The 20410-nt window shown below is 38.9% G+C and overlaps 1 protein-coding gene across 1 annotated transcript; it reads right to left on the reverse strand.

The window, feature by feature from the left end:
- Positions 1–32: 32 nt before the first annotated feature.
- cyp7a1b (cytochrome P450, family 7, subfamily A, polypeptide 1b) lies at positions 33–14939 on the reverse strand. The gene is made up of 6 exons (XM_079865007.1): positions 14761–14939; positions 10947–11187; positions 6967–7577; positions 6138–6262; positions 3524–3702; positions 33–1947 (listed from the first exon to the last, which is right to left on the reverse strand). The coding sequence occupies exons 1-6, from the start codon at positions 14838–14840 to the stop codon at positions 1648–1650; spliced, it is 1536 nt and encodes a 511-aa protein (XP_079721133.1). The 5' UTR covers positions 14841–14939; the 3' UTR covers positions 33–1647.
- Positions 14940–20410: the final 5471 nt, after the last annotated feature.

The following is a 20410-nucleotide window of genomic DNA, read 5'->3' on the forward strand; positions in this document are numbered from 1 at the left end:
TCATAAGACAAATAATACAATATGATAGTTTTGATGTATTTATTATTAAGACATTGAGCAACTACTATGCCTATGATATGTTATGTGTATAGAAAAAGAGTTAAAGAATTCCTGACTGTTCTCTAGTTAATTTTTCTTAAGAACAAACACATACAACCACAACAGGCCATAGCCTAGGCCTAAAAATGGTAGACCCCAGCGATGAGGTTGCTCTCTGTGTCGCTCGTCCAACTCGTTCCTGCCTTTCACGTGGCCAACTAATACTCAAACGGTCCACGGCAGGAGAGACAACCTCCACCAGCTCCTCATATGCGGGGACATGAAGTGGCGAATCTTCTCCACAATCCGTACATCCACTTCCTCGGAAGCAGACAGCTCAAGCTTCGGGTTCTCCACTGAGGGGCTTGCGCACGAGGAGGGAGAGCATCGGAACTGGCAGAGGATTCCTGCTAACACTTTTGTGTGTCGGCGTCCCTTTGTAGCTTCTGTGTATGCCGTCACACGTCACATCATGATTATCACGATTGGCTTAGTTTCATTCCTGAGGCACTACGCTGGGGGACGTTCCCCAAAGTGCTGTTCCGACGCAGTGCGAGTTCCCTCGAAAGGGAACAACAACCCAAACCTTAAACATCTGCGGTAACAGCATTATAATATTGTGTAACACTAAAACCCTGTAAATAACCATTTTTGTCCCACAAAATCATGCCCCACCATCATTTTTGACTGACTGAAGTAAAGTCCCACATCAGGCTAACCAGACTGTCCCACGTTTCAAAATCACATTTCCTAAAGTGGGACACTAGGAAATTTGATAAAAATATTAAATATATAGTCTAAACATACAAAGTGATACTATTTTTTGATGGACAAACATTTCATAAGCACATTAGGCCAAAAAGTAGCAGAATTGTTTTGTGTAAAAATAATTTATACTTTAGTTTGTCAAAACTGACATTGTACCTGACCTTTGGGTGGTCTTCACACAAGCTGCTTCTTTTTTGAGGATTGCTCCACCCTCATATATGACTGAACATTTGAGAGGTCATGTGATTTTGATCACATGACACCACAGCTTTGGCTAACCCATAGTGTAACTGACATTCATGTATTTATGGGGGACCTACAAATACTAGACCTTAGGTGTCCCACATTAGGCAGTGTCCCACTTTAGGTCAGTTTACTGCTGTGTTAGTGAGCACATTTGAGCAAAACGCTACATTTTTATTGATATTACAAAAAAATATTTTTCCATTGAAAAGAAAGTCTTACAGTCAAACAGAAGGAGTCATCATTTATACATTGATTTCACTCGTCCTCTAGACTGAGATGCTCATACTCCCCCTGTCAGGTGTGTGTTCTCCTGTCAGGTGTGTGTTCTCCTGTCAGGTGTGTGTTCTCATGTCTGGTGTGTGTTCTCCTGTCTGGTGTGTGTTCTCCTCCTGTCTGGTGTGTGTTCTCCTCCTGTCTGGTGTGTGTTCTCCTGTCTGGTGTGTGTTCTCCTGTCAGGTGTGTGTTCTCCTCCTGTCAGGTGTGTGTTCTCCTGTCAGGTGTGTGTTCTCCTCCTGTCTGGTGTGTGTTCTCCTGTCAGGTGTGTGTTCTCCTCCTGTCAGGTGTGTGTTCTCCTGTCAGGTGTGTGTTCTCCTGTCAGGTGTGTGTTCTCCTCCTGTACCGGAGCGGGACGTCCCGGGAGGGTGGCAGAACGCCGAGACCCGCGCGCCGGGTGTCAAGATCCAGCGGGACACCAGCGTCACACAGATGGAGATCGTAACGCCACAGAGTCACGGCCAGGAACTGCTTGATCTCGTTAAGCGCGAAGAAGCGCCCCGGACACTTGCTGACACCGGAGCCGAACGGCATCAAGAAGTCCTTCAGTTGGCGCCCGTTCCTGAGGAAATTAGTCTTGCGTTGACCGTTCTCATCTAGGAAGCGGTCGAATCTGAACTCCTAGAAACAGAAGAACGTTGTTGGCTGCTGTCACATGTTTGGTAACAATCACATGCTGAGTCAGAACTGGAACATGCCCTGGCTGGTGATTATCTGCAATCTCTGGCATACATTTTAGTTCAGTGCAAGCTACCTGTTTTACTTCCATGCATTAAACATATTGGGCTCTATTGACGCTCTGATTGGTTTATTTCACGTTACGCCCAAACCACACCTATGAATAATGAAGCGATTCAGTGTGATTTGACGCGATTTGACGCAAGTATCAAGCGTGAAACGCAAGTAACTTTGTGGGCGGGTCTCGGGCGCTGTTGCTATTATACCGGCGGGATAAATGACTCTTGCGCCCGACGCAAATCTAAAATGTGTTGGTCTGAAGTCGCTTCATTACTCATAGGTGTGGTTTGGGAGTAACGTGAAATAAACCAATCAGAGCGTCATCTCACATTCCCTTTAAGAGCAGGCGCGCTTGTTCCATGGCGGATTGCTATTATAACGGCGGATTTGCCAGGAGCGGTTCACAGCCGAGGAGACCGGCGTTCTCGTCAGGGCCGTAAAACACAGAGAAGTGACATTGGGGATGGAGAAACACACCCAGATTAGCTTCGGTTAAACAGGCATATGATAATTTGGGTAAATGTGTAAGCTAGATTTATGCCTATTTTTCACATCTTCATGGACACCACAATGATTTCCCTCGTGTGGTAATATTTTTCCTTGTAATAATGTATGGTTTGCAAAAATGAAAACTGCTGCGTCTGTGTAGATGAGAGAATCAAAGTGTGTGTGTGTTGTGCACACGCTACATTATGGCCAAGTATGTGCCCTTAAAATAGCATCTGAATAACACGCCACTGACTTTAGACGAGGTTTCTCCTGGTCAGTGGCGGGATTGTTTTCTGAAACTGCAAAATAGCACCAGGGAACGTTTGCGCCGGAACACGCCTCCTCTTTTCCCTGAACCGCCCCCGGGAGCGCAAGTTCATTCCCTAATTTACCGACGTGCGTCTGTGGAGGGAAAAGTCCGCTGTGCGCGGGTGAGAAATAGGAATGATACATGCGTCGCTGTACAAAATCAGTTGCGCTGGGTGCGAGATAGGGCCCTTTATCCTAGAATTCAAAGTAATTCATAGATGTATATAACATGCAACAGAAAATATGGTATCATTTTGGGCAAACCAATGCTAGAAATATGAAACATTTTGCCCTGTTCTGTTCCTGTTTGTAGTCCCTTGTAGTTTTCTTGTTGAATAGTCTTTGATGTTTAGAGTTTGTGTAAGTAAAGTCTGGCTTTTTATCTCACAATTCTGACTTTATAACACTTTTATCACGCAACCTTCTAAGTTCTCAGTAGTGACAGGAGAAACTAATCGTTTGTAACTTTAAATTAATTGAACCAAAACGAAACGCTGGCGACCCCTGCTGGTCAGAACAGTGGAAATGCAGCGAAAACTCAGTCAAAACATGCAGTAAAACCACGATTCCATCTGCATTATCTTGCTCCCAACATTACATAAATGATCTAAAACCTCATTGATTAAAAGAATGTTTACTTGACATAAGTTTGCACACATACTGTAGGATCGGGGTAGATCTCGGGATCCAGGTGTATGAGCTGTGGGTAAAGAGCAACGTGATCTCCTCTCCTTATATCGGCTGTCTGACCCGAATCCAGCGTCAGAGTAAAGTCTTCATTAGCGACGCGGATCATCATGGAGGCGCTGGACAGGCGAAGAGCTTCCTCGATTATGCTCTCTGAAAAAACAAACATTCACTTACATATCACATTCACTTACATATCACATGCAATTGTGCAACCTATGTTGAAAAAACCTCAACTTGATCCAGAAATGTGCAGTAACTATCAACCGATCTCTAAACTGCCTTTTATCTCTAAGCTTTTAGAGAAAGTCGTTTTCTCACAGCTCCGGTTTTATTTGAATTCTTTTAATATTTTGGACATGTTCCAGTCTGGCTTTAGATCATTACATGGCACTGAGTCAGCTCTGTTGAGGGTTACAAATGATATCTGGCTTGCTCTAGATTCAGGCTCTTGTGTTGTGCTGGTTTTGTTAGACCTGAGCGCTGCATTTGATACCATTGACCACAACATTCTTCTTGAACGGCTAGAATGTATGATAGGTGTCAAGGGCACTGTATTACAATGGGTTGCTTCCTACTTTTTCTGTAAATTTAGGGAATTGTTCCTCGTCATCTGCGCCTGTTTTGTTTGGTGTGCCCCAGGGATCTATTTTGGGACCTCTATTGTTTTCCCTTTATATGCTCCCCTTGGCCCTCATTTTCAGAAGTACAACATTTCATATCACTGTTATGCTGATGATTCTCAGCTTTACCTTCCAGTAAGGCTTGACACCACTGCTTCATTTGATGTGTTATTGGAATGTGTCATTATTTGTGCTTGTTTGATGTTGACTGTGTATATGTAATCTGTTTATGTTTTTAATGTGTATGTATGCAATGTTTTTTTATTTAGTTTTATAACAACAACCTGCCAGGGACTCCAGATGAAAATTAGTCTGTACGGCTAAATCTGGCTCATTTACATTTGGACATTGTCCTTATGTTCATTAATGTGCATTGCCCCTTTTAAATAAATAAACAAACAAACAAAAAAAAAAAAAATGTGTAGATGATATCAAGAGGTGGATGACAAATCATTTTCTGCAGCTAAATGAAACAGAGGTTTTAATTCTGGTTTGTCCGGCAGATTCCTCTCCTGCTCTGAAAGCCCAGTTACGTCCTCTCTCAACAAATGTATGCAAACAAATCAAAAACCTTGGAGTGATCTTTGACTCTTCACTATTTTTTGATAAACAAATTAGTGCGGTTATTAGAGGAAGCTTTTTACATATAAGATCTATTGCAAAGTTGAAGAACCATCTTTCAAGCAAAGATTTAGAAGTTGCAATTCATGCATTTGTAACATCATGATTAGACTATTGCAACTCTCTTTATTGTGGTCTTCCTCAATCTTCACTATCTCGATTACAAATTGTTCAAAATGCAGCTGCAAGACTTTTGACTGGGTCTAGAAAGAGGGATCATATTTCTCCTGTTTTGGCATCCCTTCACTGGCTTCCCATTCAGTTACAAGTTGATTTTAAGATACTTATGTTTGTTTATAAGGCGTTGTCTGGCTGTGCACCAAGGTACATTTGTGATCTTATTGTGCCATACTTTCCTACTAGGGTATATGTCGCTACAAGTTAAAGGGTGATCGGGCCTTTTCTGTGGCTGGGCCCAGGCTTTATCATGTGAGGTCTTCTCCTTCATTGGACATTTTTAAATCTACTCTGAAAACACATTTTTATTCTTTAGCTTTTGGAAACTTGTAATTGTTTTTTTTTTATAGTGTAGTCTTGCTATGCACTATGTACAGCACTTTGGATCAATTTGTATTGTGTTAAATGTGCTTTATAAATAAAGGTTGTTGTTGTTGTATTTAATTAAAATAAAAAATGAATCAACAAGTGCTAATTATACAAATATTAGGCAACACCAATTCCCGAGACAGCAGGTCGAGTGATCAGTAATCAGAATAACAGTTTCATTTTGACCGTGATATCGCTTCAATATTGCACGATTATCTGCCAATGGTGTAAGAAAAATAATATTGTTTCCGTTTGAATTAAGATTATTTTTCTTACCCCATTGGCAGATAATTTAGCTTGTTTTAAGCAAAAACTCACATCATTTAGACTTTTTCCCCCCAGAAAACGAGACATAATATCTTATGGAATTTTACTACTTTAGTAATTTCATCTTGTTTGAAGAATTTTTAGTTATTTGGACTGGAAACAAGACAAAAATACTGATTAAGAAAAGCATTTTTTGCAGTGTTATGCTTGTCAGTGAGGTCTAAAACAACTAGAGGGAACTAATAAATCTTAATGTCTTCAGTTTCCCGAAGGCCCCCTAGAGGTCAACGTCCTCCTTGTTCAAAACCATATTTATATATTATTTTTTTTCTCTATCAGAGAGCAAGAGCCCAAAAAAAGAGAAACTTCACTAGCCGAACTTCTACATCAACTTATTCAAACCTGCAATAGTGAAAATGAGAAAATTAAGTTACCAAAATTCCAAGACATTCTTAAACACGATACAAAGTAATCATGACAATTACACTTGAACGTGTCTTAGAGACCTGAGTAGAGTAAGAAATCACTGACCTAATACAGTCATAGAGTCCAGCTGCTCTCCAGAAAGCTCGATTCGTTGGTCCTGGTTGTTTAATTCCTGGCCGGACAGAACGCTGTTGATCTCTGTGCGAGCAGCGGTGAGAGCATCCGCAGATCTGAGGATCACAACACACACACACACACACACACACACACACACACACACACACACACACACACACACACACACACACACACACAATGGCTTATGCTCCATTCATGGTCACTATCATAAAACGGGCCAATAGTGAGTCTGAGACAATCTAGCATTCTGATTTAAAGTGGTTATCATCCAGCTTTTAATGTTGTTTATGTGTCTATGTGGTGTTTTTAATCTGCTTTAAGACAAAGCATGTGTAAGTTCATAAGTCGACAGCATTGCTGAGTATTTCCTCCTTAAAACTGCAGTGAACCAAAGACAGTCTCAAAAACACGCTTTGAAATCGCTGGTGTTTCTGACGTCACAAACTACCTTGTAACCAATCAGATCAACGTGTGATCGTCAACCAGTGGATCTCTGAGCTGAGTGAGTGAGTGGAGGCGGGGCTCATTTGCATATTCATAGAACCGCGCATACTAAATGAGGCAAGGGTGTCGAGTTACATTCAAGATATTTTAAGACATGAAGACATTTTTTTTTTTCAAGGAAAAAATTCTTAAACGTCATTTTGGTGATCAAAGATGAGTTTTAAGGGATGAAATCATTGACTTTTTTGTTTAGCTATCAGCGATGAGCTTGTAGTATAACACATTTCATTGTCAGTATTAATGCCGTTACATATTTAACATGCATTGATTTGATCATAACACATGTGATTACCTGAGTGTGTAATACAGACTCCAGAAAGCTGCAGGAAGAGTATTAGCCTGTGACGCCCATAACATACACACATGTGTTCGTGCTTTTCCAGTTTCATCCAAATGCATGCGATTGAAAGCCTCCATTCTGCGGTGAATCAGATCCGAGATGCACTTCCGCTGGTGAAGTTCCTCATGCATGAGTTCCTCGGCTAAAGCTTCTCTCGCTCTCCACACTCGCGGGATCAATCCGATGGGAACGCCAGCCGCCAGGAACGGGAACACATGATCGAACGCCAGAAACTCTCGCATGCGTGTTCTGCCGGCCTGGAGGAACCCTGGGTCTCTCCCGAAGAGCGTGAGGAACCCGGCCTCGAACATGATGCGGTTCGTGAAGCTCTGAAGACCTTCTTCCAGCCACTGGTGTTTGGATCCGTTCTCCCGGTCCAGAACCGTCTGTGGATTACACAGCATGGACTCGTTCTCCCGGTCCAGAACCGTCTGTAGGTTGAACATCATGGACTCGCCGAGCTCCTCTAGAGACGGGCCTTGAAGCGTCTGTCGAAACAGGCCGTGAACTTCCCTGTAACTCTCACTGAACTGCGGATCGTTGAAGTCAGTGTGACCGAAGACCTGTGTGTGTGTGTGTGTGTGTGAGAGAGAGAGAGAGAGAGAAACAGACAAACAAGAAAATCAAGATCAAACCCAGATTTACATCCCAGACAGCAACATAGAGTCGACCCAGATCCGGCCCAGATTTGATACACACGGATTCCACACGGCCCAGACGTGGGCCGGATCTGGGCCGACACTATGTTGCATTTATCCATTTTATTCAAAGTGACTGAACTGAGGAACATCACAAGGATTTCATTAGGGGCGCTCAGCCCTCAATGAGGGTATGATTAAAAATATAATATAATAATATACACTCACCTAGAGGATTATTAGGAACACCATACTAATACTGTGTTTGACCCCCTTTCGCCTTCAGAACTGCCTTAATTCTACGTGGCATTGATTCAACAAGGTGCTGAAAGCATTCTTTAGAAATGTTGGCCCATATTGATAGGATAGCATCTTGCAGTTGATGGAGATTTGTGGGATGCACATCCAGGGCACGAAGCTCCCGTTCCACCACATCCCAAAGATGCTCTATTGGGTTGAGATCTGGTGACTGTGGGGGCCATTTTAGTACAGTGAACTCATTGTCATGTTCAAGAAACCAATTTGAAATGATTCGAGCTTTGTGACATGGTGCATTATCCTGCTGGAAGTAGCCATCAGAGGATGGGTACATGGTGGTCATAAAGGGATGGACATGGTCAGAAACAATGCTCAGGTAGGCCGTGGCATTTAAACGATGCCCAATTGGCACTAAGGGGCCTAAAGTGTGCCAAGAAAACATCCCCCACACCATTACACCACCACCACCAGCCTGCACAGTGGTAACAAGGCATGATGGATCCATGTTCTCATTCTGTTTACGCCAAATTCTGACTCTACCATCTGAATGTCTCAACAGAAATCGAGACTCATCAGACCAGGCAACATTTTTCCAGTCTTCAACTGTCCAATTTTGGTGAGCTCGTGCAAATTGTAGCCTCTTTTTCCTATTTGTAGTGGAGATGAGTGGTACCCGGTGGGGTCTTCTGCTGTTGTAGCCCATCCGCCTCAAGGTTGTGCGTGTTGTGGCTTCACAAATGCTTTGCTGCATACCTCGGTTGTAACAAGTGGTTATTTCAGTCAAAGTTGCTCTTCTATCAGCTTGAATCAGTCGGCCCATTCTCCTCTGACCTCTAGCATCAACAAGGCATTTCCGCCCACAGGACTGCCGCATACTGGATGTTTTTCCCTTTTCACACCATTCTTTGTAAACCCTAGAAATGGTTGTGCGTGAAAATCCCAGTAATTGAGCAGATTGTGAAATACTCAGACCGGCCCGTCTGGCACCAACAACCATGCCACGCTCAAAATTGCTTAAATCACCTTTCTTTCCCATTCTGACATTCAGTTTGGAGTTCAGGAGATTGTCTTGACCAGGACCACACCCCAAAATGCATTGAAGCAACTGCCATGTGATTGGTTGATTAGATATTGATTGCATTAATGAGAAATTGAACAGGTGTTCCTAATAATCCTTTAGGTGAGTGTATTGTTTGTATACTAGGGTAGGCATGAACAATACAGTAGACTCTACACTACCTATCAACTCAATCCCTGAATATTCAATCAATTTCTAATCATTTTAAATAACCAGCTAATATTCATTAAGAATACAGACAAACTTTATATTACTGTAATTGTCTAGACTGGCAATATGTAGATAAATATATTTTAATATTTTTTTCAACACATCTACATTTCTCATTTTCATTCATGGGGATAACACGGAAAATGTGCCATGATTAAGTGCCCCACTTTATTTAAATGAAATACATACTATTCTCTCGCTTTTACTCACGAGCCGGTGATTACCCCTTCAGAGGTCAGAGGTCACCCCTGCCACAGTTTGCCAGTGTTCATATAAAGCTCTCACTGCTCATTATAGCATGAGCTCAGCGTTGCATGACTAGTTTAGACATGCAATCTTCAACAAGCTTGTCAAAACTGCAGCTCAGACATACCTGTACGAAAAAAAGAGATAATTGCTCTGTGTGTGTGTGTGTGTGTGTGTGTGTGTGTCAAGTTCTAGCTTCCCTTGAGAAAAAGAAGTGTGCTTAATTGTGTTGAATGTGCACTTGTTGCGTACTTCAAATCTAAAAAGTATATTTTCAAAAACCTGTACTTTAATAATATAAAAGGCCACTTAAGTGTACTTAAAGTGAGTGAGTGGAGGCGGGGCTCATTTGCATATTCATAGAACCGTGCATACTAAATGAGGCAAGGGTGTCGAGTTACATTCAAGATATATTAAGGCATGAAGAATTATTTTCAAGGAAATTTTCTTTTAAATATGTCATTTTGGTGATCAAAGATTAGTTTTAGGGGATACAATTATTGACTACAGGGGGACTTTAAAGTACACTTATTTTGATGTGTTGACTAGCATACTAACGTGGGCATCTTATGATGAGCTCTGATTAGTGCCCTTCAGGCAGATGTGGTGTAATAGCCTGAAGCGTTTCCCATAATGCAATGCTTCGCTCTGTTTACAGAGAGCCTGGGTTGTGCCAGTATGCTTTCTTATCAGGAGAACGGTAATCAGTAACTTGATGCCTTTTATCCCATTTAAAAAGAGAATTTCCTGGTGTGTTTTCCAAGTTTTCATGGGTTGAATGACTTGTGTGAAAAGCGTGTTGAAATACGAATGTGAATCAAGATTATCCATAGATGTCTACATGCTTAGATACATATTTGGGTTAAAGTGTTACCAGCAAAATCACAAATCAGATTTCTTTAAAGTCCCCTTGTGGTGAAACTACAGTGTTTAATGTTGTTTATGTGTCTATGTGGTGTTTTTAATCTGCTTTAAGTCAAACCATGTGTAAGTTCATAAGTCGACACCATTGCTGAGTATTTCCTCCTTAAAACTGCAGTGAACCAAAGACAGTCTCAAAAACACGCTTTGAAATCGCTGGTGTTTCTGACGTCACAAACTACCTTGTAACCAATCAGATCAACGTGTGATCGCCAACCAGTGGATCTCTGAGCTGAGGGAGTGAGTGGAGGCGGGGCTCATTTGCATATTCATAGAACCGCGCATACTAAATGAGGCAAGGGTGTCGAGTTACAGTCAAGATATTTTACAGCATGAAGAATGTTTTCAAGGACAAAAACATTTAAAAATATAATTTTGGTGACCAAAGATGAGTTTTAAGGGATACAATTATTGACTAAAGGGGGACTTTAATATTTCAGTTGTTAAAGGGAACAAAAGGAGATTTTTCCTAGGGTCTCCTAAAGCTACTCGGCTTTGAAAGAAAAATCACAAAGAATCCAGAGATGAAAATGAACATGCAAATGTAAATCATAAAAGTCCAGGCTTGTTTCATCACTTACCCGGCGCGAAACACCAAGAGAAAACTTCTTAAAGTCAAGATTTCTGCTTTGCCGAACCACAGTGGAAAAAGAAAAAGGGTCTGTGACGAAAGTGAAGTATTTCCCAGCAATGGCACATGTGAAAACATCCCCATACTTCTTTTGCGTCTCTCTTAGGAAGCCTAAAGGGTTTGAGGCGTAATCCAGAGTGACTCCGATGATCGGGATCCAGCCAGAGACCAGCGGAGGCTCCCCGGGGCGCCTGCGATCACACAACATCTCACATAATCACATAATCATAGGACATCTCAAAGTATTTTTAGAAATAAATCGTCACATTTGATGTGGGCTTATAGTGTGGAGAAATGTTCTCAGTTAGGACAAGACTAAAGGCCTGTTCACACTATAGACGATAACTATAGTTCTAAAAATCGTTCTCCATATTAAAGCTGCACTGTGTAGGATTTTCTCCCATCTAGCGGTGAAATTGTTCATGACTACCAACTGAATATTACTTTCTAGCCCCTCCCATTCCGAGGGCGTTTTAACTCCTATGGTGGCCGTATTATTTCAAATCTGCCGGCAGTCGCGAGTAATCTCCCCCTCTCATTCGTCATGGTGTCACTGTAAAAACGTTTGCTTTGGCGAATGTATTTTCAAGATGGAGGCGCAACATGGCTGCCGCCATTCGAGCGACTCGTATGTTTTCTAAATGGCAGATTCTACGCTTACGAGAATACTTGATTAGTTGGTAGAAGTAATTACACATTAATGAGCACATATCATTTTGAAAGAACAAAGTGTTTTTTGCTAAGAATCAACTTAAAAAATTACACAGTGTAGCTTTAAAGAATAGGCTATAGCACAGCAGAGTTCACAATACAGCTATAATGATACCGATATAGAGAAACGATATCCTTGGGATCACTTTCGGAACGATTTTTATTTTATTTTTCCAGCTGTTGACCGATAAAACACTAAGCCAATCAGAATCCATTCTAATTTAAGGGTTCACGCATTTAAAATAGCAGACGACATTGTGGAGTTAATCGGAGAGTCCAGAAAAATTCACTGTTTGACAAGTCTAGCCCCTTTTGAAGAAAATTAATATGGAAAACAATCGAAGTTTTACCTCAGGTATCCAGCGCTTGTTTTGACAACATTGTCTTGCTTCCTCTGAAATTGCGGTGAAAAAGACTAGTGTTGTTTTAATTTCACTATGTTGACTACGTCAGCTATATTCACTATTAGATTATTAGCTCATTACACTAGCTTCACTCAAAACACAGCATGCTGAGGACATCTGCTGGTTAAAGCCGTGCAAATGCAACAAGAACAGCAAAAACATGTTCAGTAACGTTGTAGGCTACACACTTTGCATTGGTGTGGAGTTGTTAATTGTTATCTTTATAGTTATTGTTCTTGGAGTGAACGGCCCTTATCCCGTGTTTTTTTTTAATTATTCTACTGGCTTTTTCATTGTGTTCACAGCTCGCGATCCAAAAACATGGCGCTCAAGTTAAAAGATGTTCAACTTTTTAAAATGCTTTTATAGACCTTTCGCTTCCTGGCCTGCATCTCACGTTTTTAACAGGGAAAGGGCTTTCTGTGTGAACCGGTCCTAACAGTGTTCTTGCTTTCTAAAGTCGCTAAATGCAGAGCCTTAACAAAATGCGTTTCAACGGCTCTGCCTAAATGGAGACAGAATGAATTACTGCGCATGCGTCACATGTATCATATTTGATATGTCGCTTTATAAGCCCTCTATATCATTTAAAATGATCAATATTTTTCTGAAACACCATCTATGTGTCCTTCAATAAGTAGGACTTTTGAAATAATTCCCGAAATGTCTACTTCCATGTCTTTGCTTGGCTGATTTTAATATGGCAAGAACAACAGCAGCCTAATTGATATTTCACATTATTTATTGACAAAAGTGTTGAAAATGTTTTTAAATATGATACAGCAGGCTTTAAGTAAGGCCTATGTTTATTTCAATCAGGCCTACTATAATGCATTGTATGATTTACTATGCATCACAATAAAAACAATCATCAAATAATTTAATTATTAAATTAAAATAAAATAAAAAAATTAACAAAGATATTTAGAGCGGGATCTGATATTTTCATTATATAATACATTGGGCCGTCTGTCGTTGTGAAAGCACACGTTTTAACATAATTAACGACTGTTCACCATATATACAATTATTAATATTCTATATGTGACTAACATAAAGCTGCAGTAACATTACGAGCAGATGTAACACACCTTATCGTATGTGTGGTATGTCTCATTAAGTCATAGCTGTCAACCCTCCCGTTTTTTCCGGGTTTCTCACGTATTTTAACTCTTTTCCCGCTGTCTTCCCGTTTTAGTATTTTCCCGTAAAATATCCCGTATTTTTAAAAGTCTTAAAAACGGCCAGATTTTCATTCTAGGTCTTAAATTTCATTTAGTCAGGTGACATGTCTAAAAAAGTCATTTCCAGAAACGCTGGCCGCAGAAAGTTGTTACAAAGTAGCAAAAAAGTATGGAGTTGTAGCCTACAAAGCGGAGCGCTAGATCAGGGGTCTCCAACTCGTCGCTCGCGTGCTACCAGTCGCTCGTGGCTTGATATGAGCTAGCTCGCCAGACGCCGTTCACATATCGCGTCTTTTGCGCGCTCAAGTTTGTTCAAATGTAGGCGCGTGGCAAGCACGCTCATAATTGAAGCGACGCGCAATTTTTTTTACCAGGCCCAACGAGATGAAAAAAATCTACACTTTTCAGAATGCCGCAAACGCACCGCTGGTCATGTGACAGGAACCAACCAATCACCCCTTTCCATAACAACATTGAAAGCTCAGTCAACATGAAGGATGGGGGTGCACCCAAACACTACTAATAAATATGAGCTAATGTGTAAATGTCAGTAATTTATCTTTTTTGACTTTTTATAAAAAAATATTTAAAGGCTGAAATATGAGGTTTATCTTTGTATAAAACCTTTTTTGTCAAAACTTTATTTGAACTTGTACATGTTAGTAGATAACATGTTGCAAGACACTCTTTTAAAATCTGGCCATCATTTTTAATGGTATTTTAATGTTTACGTAAACAAAAAGTGCATATTGATGCTAATCAATTTGTTTTTTGCTGTTTTTCAACATAAAACTTGTTGAATTGACTTCATTCTGTAGTATTAGTACTTTTTGAACATGATTCTGTGATAACCGTGATAATTTTGGTCACTTTAATCATCTTATCATTTCCTCTAGTTATGATCAACTAAAACAACAATCAACAATAATTGTGTTTTTACAGTATAATATGCAAAAGTACAATTTTCTATAAAAAAATATCTACCTCTCCCTCTGTCTCACACACACACATCAGATAATCCTAGATAGATAGAAAGATAGATAGATAGATACATAATGATCCCGAGGTAACTATCTATCTAACTTGGATAATGCGTCGTCACGTGTAGGGTCTTAAATTTGAATCTTTATGGTCTTAAAATGTCTTAAAAAGGTCTTAAATTTGACTTACTGAAACCTGCAGAAACCCTGAATGTTTACTTTGTTAATAAATAAAGCTCTTTAAACATATCCATTGGTCTGTAATATATATTGTGTAGTTATAAACTTTAGACTGTTAATGATTAGTGCTTTTTTTAAACGTTTTTGGGTAAGAATCGTGTAAAAAAAAAAATCCCTTATTTTGGGGATGGATTCCGGGAAATCTCCCTTATTTTCAATGTTCAATGTTGACAGCTATGCATTAAGTTAATAAAAACTGTAATAACTCGAGAGTGAAAGTGTAGTGAATGATCTGTTGATCTCACCTTCTCCGCGAGTGTCCGCAGATCCACACGATCAGAAGCGTCAGGAGAAGCGCACAAACTGCGACTAAACACGAAGACATTTCGGTGAAATGTTCCTTGATCTTTGCTCTAAACTACATTTTAGTAGCGCGTTCCCCGACCTCGCCTAGGCGCGCCCCCGCAGCGCGCTCGACGCAACACACACACACACACACACACACGTGCTTTCCATTATCCAGGCGAATTCTTCCTGAGTTTGATTCTTCCTCACTGATGCATATAGCTACAGTGTTTCTGTAAGGATTTAAGTCATGTCACCTTTATATTTAATAGCGCGTTATACAGAACAGATTGTTTTTACAGTGATTTGGTTTGTAATGATAAAACAATAGAGGCCTAATGTTCAAAATAAAAATGAAAATAAATAAGACACTTAAAGACCTGTGCAAACCCCTGTGTGAACTCGAGAGGAACTGACTTAGATTAAGATCTCTGTTGGTCTTCATAGTTTCTGCTGCGATGACTTTGATGGCTTTTTAAATGTTGCTTAAGTTTCAAAATACTTTTCAGGGCCACTGCTTAAAGAAATGCCTAACTGGATAATAAAGAATAACTCCATCTTTCAGATTGCAGGACTCAAACTGCGGTAGTAAATGATGTCATTGAGAAAGTTGGAGGCAGTTAGTGGTCAGGCTTTACACATTTCCTATTAACTAACATGACCGTGTTATTGACTAACCGCAACTGAAACACGGCGATTAAACACACAGAACATTTTACATTCTCATTTTAATTTTATGTGCAGACTTTGAACTGTATTTTCATTTAAGAGGCGATTCCAATCATATTTCAAGCAAGTCAGAAGCATCATGTTGAACAGTGCGCATCTGCACTATAAAAAACGCTGGGTTGTTTCAACCCATGTTTGGGTCAAATATGGACAAACCCAACTGTTGTGTTTAACCCTTGTATGGTGTTCGGGTCTGTTGGACCCGTTTTCATTTTTTATCAAAAGAAAAATGATACAATTAATTATTTTTTCAAACTAAGACTCATTGGCCTTGGCTCATTTTCTGTGAGGAATATATATCAGAACACATTTTCAATGAAAACACACTGTACACCCCCCCCCCCCCCCACACACACACATATTTATATTACACACAGGATGTTCGGGTCCACTGGACCCGGGGCTAATTAAAGTGTGAAAATTTTAGGTCCTGTGTACCTTTACTCTGTCCTCCTCCTGTCAGGGCCTGCTGTTAGTGTGTGTATGTTCTTGTATATGGTTTATGAGGACACTAATGTGTATAATGACATGGGTATTACAACGTAAACATGGTTTATGACGACATCTGTGTCCTCATACTAAAACATACTAAATGGTGTTTTTTGAAATTCAAAAAATGCCAAAAGTTTTCTGTGATTGGTAGGTTTAGGGGTAGGGTTAGTGTAGGGGGATAGATTATACAGTTTGTACATTAGAAAAACCATTATGCCTATGGAGAGTGACCGTATATCCAAGTGAGTGTGTGTGTGCATGTGTATGTGTGTGTGTGTGTGTGGGGGGGGGGGGGTGTTTTGTGTGTGTCTGTGTGTGTGTTTTGGGTGTATGTATGTGTGTGCATAAGTGTGTGTGTGCGTGCGTGCGTGCGTGTGAGAGAGAGATTGTGTGTAAGTGTGAAAGAGTGCAAGAGTGAGTTTTGTGCTTCTACACCTGCCGTTCCCACACGAGGTTGCAATTCTTAAATGTGATCTAACAAAGGTAAAGAGAAAATATTAACCATATATGCTGTTTATATTGCTTGTAATTGGGATAAAGTAAACATCTGTTGAGTATTTTAACATAACATTTTTGATTGTGTTGAATTAAAAACCCAAAAATGCAGCGGGTCCACCAGACCCACGAACACTGGCTGAGTAACAAAAATATGAACACCACACAAGGGTTAAATATTTTATTTAAAAAGTCCAATCAATGGTTGGGTTTGTGCATATTTGACCCAAACATGGGTTGAAACAACCCAGCATTTTTTATCGGCTTTAATATATCGGACACATTTTTTTATCGGCCGATAACGATAACATTAAAACTGAACATATATCGGCTGATACCGATATGGTGGATGAGATATTGTGCATCCCGAAGAGTGTTGTGTGAAACCACTGAAGTGTATTTTTACATCCATATAGAGCTGGAAAATAATGATATAATGATTATATCAAACAGAGCTGAATTCTAATGGCAAAATGAATTAATAATATTAAGAAGATCTATGACATCTGGAAGCAACTCTTTCAATATCTAAGCAGGTATAGGGCCGTTTTGTCAGATAACAAAATTATGGCTTGGATACTATACCTGACAAAAATATCGCAATAATAATAAATCAATATCACAGTAAAAAACTAAAACAACAGTAAAAGTAATTAAATAATATGACAAAACTTAAAATTCCTTATTTTATAAATAATTTTTTTTTTAAATCACATTTGCTAAACTTTCACAATTCTGAACAGGTTGGAATATGACCAAAATCAATTTCATGATATGAGTAATTTAATATTTTTATGTAATTTTATATATATTTTTACATTTTTATTTTATCTTAAAATATATTTAAAATAATTTTATCTTTAAAATTAGCAGATGCAAATTACAATCAATTTGACAATATAAATGTCATGAACTGTCAGTTTAGTTTTCATTTTCATGGAGGCGGGGCTCATTTGCATATTCATAGAACCGCGCATACTAAATGAGGCAAGGGTGTCGAGTTACATTCAAGATATTTTAATTTAAAGCATGAAGAAAGGTACTAACTGTCATTCTTAAAGTACTGTTATAATAAAATGTGTAACCATAGCATTTTTAATCTTTAATCTTTCTATCTTTCCAGTAACGGTATATTGTGCAACACTAGTGAAGATGTTGCTGATGATTTAGCGATTAAACAAGTTTAGACAGTTCACTCTCTCCTGTTGCTTCGACTGTGTTTCATTCTCAATCCTTCTCTCCCTCTGAGTCTCGGGAGAGTAAGAAGATGATTTAATGATTCATGTTTGTGTGTTCATCATCACTCAGCTGTGTGAGTAAACCTCACTCAACACAATCACAAACCCTGGGTCACGGACGCTTGATCAGGGTGAATCATGGCCTCTGAATCACACATAACTCCAAAATACAGTTTTAGCGCCACTGTATAAAGAAATACCTGATACAAGACTATGTGGAAACTGTATGATTCATAAAATTAAATTCAGTCATTATACCAACAAATCAACACAATGTGCTGTAATCTAAATGAGAGGCGGTTAGTGGTCAGGATTTACACATTTCCTGAGAACTATTACAGTTTTCAGTTTAAACACTCTTAACACAACAGTCTAACGGAGACAACGGGGACATCCCATAATATATGCTAGCCTCTTATGAAAACATGTGATTGCATATGTGACATTTTCAGTCAAAAGTGGAAAACACCTTCTTTTTTACCTTCAATGAAATTAATGCGGTAACACTTTCCAATAAGGTTCATTAGTTAACATTACTAACATGAACGAACAATGAGCAATACATTTGTTACAGTATTTATACATCTTTGTTAATGTTAGTTAATTAAATACAGTTGTTCATTGTTAGGTTCATGTTAGTTCACAGTAACTGATGTTAACTTGTAAAGTATTAGTAAATGTTGAAATTAAAAATGCTGTATAAGTTCAGTTCATTATTAGTTAATGCCAACTAATGTAACGTTAACTAATGAAACTTATTGTAAAGTGTTACCGTTAATGCTATATTTTAGTTCAATAAATGTTTTGTATTTTGAGGCTATAGTACTAAAGAATATTAACCAGTAAATTATGCACCCAATTATTTCTATATAAAATAATAAAAATATGATTGAAACTTTTTTGCACTCTTGCCTCTTGCTTTGGAGACAAAAACACGAACTGAAGCACAGATTCTCCTGGCACAGGTTTAATCTCTTACACTGGAAAACAGGAAAATCAGGAAATCTGCTGTTCGTGGCTCCTGTCGAGTGGACTTATAGGGTCTTTCTTGAGGGAAATACCCTTGTGTTTGTGGACTATTTCACACATACATCATGCTGTGACTCCCTCTACTGGACAACATTAATATATTCATCTTCAGTTCCTGAGCTCATGGAAATGCGTCTCTAAAACACGCGTTTATCGCGCAATCTAGACGCGAAAATGAGTTTTTACGTGCAGTTTATTGCGTGTAATACACACCACTAATCCTAAACATACATCCGTAACCCCACACCACTACTAGTTCAGTGGTGTTTAGTTCAGCAGGATCTGCTGTTAGCTCCCAAACATCAGCAATTCGCCACACTAAACATGTTTGCTCAGAATAACTTGTTCTCCATGTGGACAAAGCTTGGAGAAGTTTGGACTTTGTGCGCACGAGATATAGTCGTAATGGGCCATTTCCGAAACATACAAAAATAGTGTCTAAACACACACACACATTCGAGCGTTCAAAGGCAATAAAGAGATTTAAATACAAAGAGCGTGTATGACGTCACAGTGGGCGGAGTCACTTCGTCTTTATGTTTGCGTCAGTTCAAACTCCTTTATACCTCATTTAAAAAATGCAAATAAAAATGGGGCATAGGCTATATGTAAAAATGACACAAGAAACGAAACGAGGCAGCAGACCTGGGAAACTGCACAATATCTCCCATGGATCTAAAACTATTCATTCCTATATTAATAACAAATATATCCAACATGAACAACTCTATAAATGAGTGCCGAGGAGAAGTTTATTTAATTGTTCGCCCGAATATGACACGCAAGTTTTTAATATTCGAAGATCCACCAATGTTCTCTTTGTCAGATCCCTTTATCCCTGAAACATGTTTTAGATCAGACTGTGATGGTTTTAACCCGGTGAGAAATATGTTTTATTCAGTTAATTATATGGAAACGTTTTTAAATAAAATTAAACCAAATACATAGTTTTGAGATCGGTAAGATTTAAAAAAAAATTTTTTTTTTTAAGTCTTTGATTAAAAATTCAACAACAACAACAACAACAACAAAAACAGTAATATTGTTAAATATTATGACAATTTAAAATAACTGTTTTCTAAAAATATTTTAAAATGTAATTTATTCCTGTGATCAAAGCTGAACTTTAGCATCATTACTCCAGTCTTCTTCTTTTTTCAGGATTCTTTGATGAATAGAAAGTTCTGTCTATTCATTTATTTGAAATAGAATCTTTTCTAACATTATAAATGTCTTTACTGTCACCTTTGATCAATTTAACGCATCCTTGCTGAATAAAAGTATTGATTTATTTTATTTCTTCCCCCGCCAAAAAATCTTACTGACCAAACAAAAGATTATATTTCAGATAAATGCTGTTCTTTTGAACTTTCTGTTCATCAAAGAATCCTGATATAAAAATGTAAATAACTGTTTTCAACACTGATAATAATCATAAATATTTCTTGATCATAAATCATCATATTAGAGTGATTTCTGAAGGATCATGTGACACTGAAGACTGGAGTAATGATGCTGAACATTCAGCTTTGATCACAGGAATAAATTACACTTTACTATATATTCACATAGAAAACAGATGATTTACATTACAATAATATTTCACAATATTACTGTTTTTTTGTTG

This window comes from Squalius cephalus (genome assembly GCF_949319135.1).
Source record: "Squalius cephalus genome assembly, chromosome: 3".
Taxonomy (NCBI): Eukaryota; Metazoa; Chordata; class Actinopteri; order Cypriniformes; family Leuciscidae; genus Squalius; species Squalius cephalus.